This window comes from Plectropomus leopardus, unplaced genomic scaffold (assembly GCF_008729295.1).
Source record: "Plectropomus leopardus isolate mb unplaced genomic scaffold, YSFRI_Pleo_2.0 unplaced_scaffold22795, whole genome shotgun sequence".
In the NCBI taxonomy this organism is placed as follows: domain Eukaryota; kingdom Metazoa; phylum Chordata; class Actinopteri; order Perciformes; family Serranidae; genus Plectropomus; species Plectropomus leopardus.
Window position 1 is genome coordinate 1 of NW_024624709.1, and position 2,087 is coordinate 2,087.

At 39.5% G+C, this 2,087-nt stretch overlaps 1 protein-coding gene across 1 annotated transcript; it reads left to right on the forward strand.

The window, feature by feature from the left end:
- Window positions 1–124: 124 nt before the first annotated feature.
- ttll10 (tubulin tyrosine ligase-like family, member 10) lies at window positions 125–1,671 on the forward strand (the record flags this gene model as incomplete). The annotated part of the gene is made up of 3 exons (XM_042516126.1): window positions 125–311; window positions 485–656; window positions 1,531–1,671. Coding segments are annotated over 3 exons (500 nt in total), but the record flags the coding sequence as incomplete, so codon positions are not given.
- Window positions 1,672–2,087: the final 416 nt, after the last annotated feature.

Here is a 2,087-nt window from a genome sequence, read left to right on the forward strand (position 1 = left end):
GCCAGACACAACCCGAGAAATCAAATTCACTTAATCTCTAAACTAAGTAGGACAATTCTTTTCATACCTATATCTGTTATTAGTTTGTTGATGTACCTGACTATAACTTTACCACTGCTGCCAGGTGTGAGCAACGATGAGAGTCACATGTGGATCTGTAAGCCCACGGGTCTGAACCAGGGCAGAGGGATCTTTCTGCTGAAGAACCAGGAGGACGTAGCTGCTTTCAGACTGAAGCTGCAGCACAAGGAGGACAGCCACGCCAACAGGAAGATGCACCACCGCCAGCCTCAGGCTCGCATTGTCCAACAGTAGGTGAACATGTAATACTAATGGGTTGTTAAAATCATTATCATGACACATTTTTATGTCTCCAAAAAGGCAACATCTTCTTGTTGACATGTGAGAAAACTGCAATTTTTTAGAGAAACTTGAATGTTGCTATTAAAATTGTCTTGAAGGTAAACTGACATTTTTCCTTCAGTTACATCCAGAGTCCGCTGCTCCTGAGAGGGAAAAAGTTTGACGTGCGCTCTTACCTGCTGATCGCCTGCACTGCACCTTACATGGTCTTCTTTCGCCACGGATATGTGCGACTGACCTGTGACCTCTACGACCCCAGCTCCGACAACCTTTCTGCTCACTTGACCAATCAGGTACACCTAATACTGTACAGACACTGCCATATCCAGGGTTAAGTAAAAGGAAATGTTCAAGGGATAATTTCACAGTCTGTGAGACCTTTTTGCAACCCCTTGCCCTTATGAGCATTAGAACAGTTTTTGCTTGTTGTAATAACTCCCTGTTTTCATACTGTCTTTAAAAAGGTGACTTTCAAATTTTATATATGAAAGTTTTAGATCAGGACAGAAATCACTGTGTTTTAGGGGGGAGTTTAACCCTTTGAAACCTCGACATCAGTTTTCTCAGGCCAGCAACAAGGGCCACAGATACGCCTTTGCCTTTCATGACCATTTAAAACTTTTCATATACATGTATGTATGTATGTGTGTGTGCGTGTGTGTGTGTGTGTGTGTGTGTGTGTGTGTGTGTGTGTGTGTTTGTTTGTTTTTTTTACTTTTATTTATTTATTGATTTATCTTTTGGTGAATTCAAGGTTTTTTCTTCTAAGTTTTGGGTATTTTTTTTGTTAAGTGGTTCATTGCCCTCTCCATGTTTTTTGATTAGCTTAGGTTTCGAAGGGTTTAAGTCTGTCATTCATTCACTAGCTTAAAGCAAAGATTCAGATTTTGATACTTTAACTCTCATTAGAGAATATTTCATGAGCATGTTAATTGTTAAAGCTATTTAAAGGCATGTAACACGTGCCTGCGTAAACTCACATTTAACAAAAATTAAAAACAAAATCATTCATGATAATGTTTGACAGACATTTGCTTCCAAACCCTCTTTGCAATGAGTTGTTTCCAGAGAGGCTGAATAAGTCAAGCCTTAGCTTTAGCACTAACTGTCTCTCTGCTCTTGCTGACTGCTTCATGTGTCTCTGATCCCCCTGCTGTCTCTCTCCAGTATATGCAGAAGAAGAACCCTCTGTACAGCCAGTTAAAGGAAGATACTGTGTGGTCCATGGAGAGCTTCAACACCTACGTCAACGACAGGTTTCAGGTTGCCAAGGGTCTGCCCAGGGACTGGGTGCTGGGCGCCTTCGCAGTAAGTGCTGCTGTGTGTTGTAGCTCTTGGGGACCAATTACCATTATAATGATGATAGTTGGTGCTTGCAGCTAATTGAGACAGTGGTTAGGCTTGGATGATCTCATTCCTGTCTGAGGATACATTGTGTTATTATACTATATCTTTACCAATAGCACTATTTACAGTGTTTGCAAACTGTGAAATGTTCTTATTTGAATCATTTCTCAGTTGTATCTGTTTAAATCTTAAAAAAGGCCTTAAAATGTTAAAGTATCGTATGTAAAAGGCGATTCAAAGTCATGACATAGCATGTGGGAAAATATCATTAAAAATGTTAGTGTAGCATGAATAAACAACTACAAGAACAAAAAATAGTATACCATATCATAAAAACAGCATAGTATAGTATTACCAAAAAGGTGAAAGTTTAAATA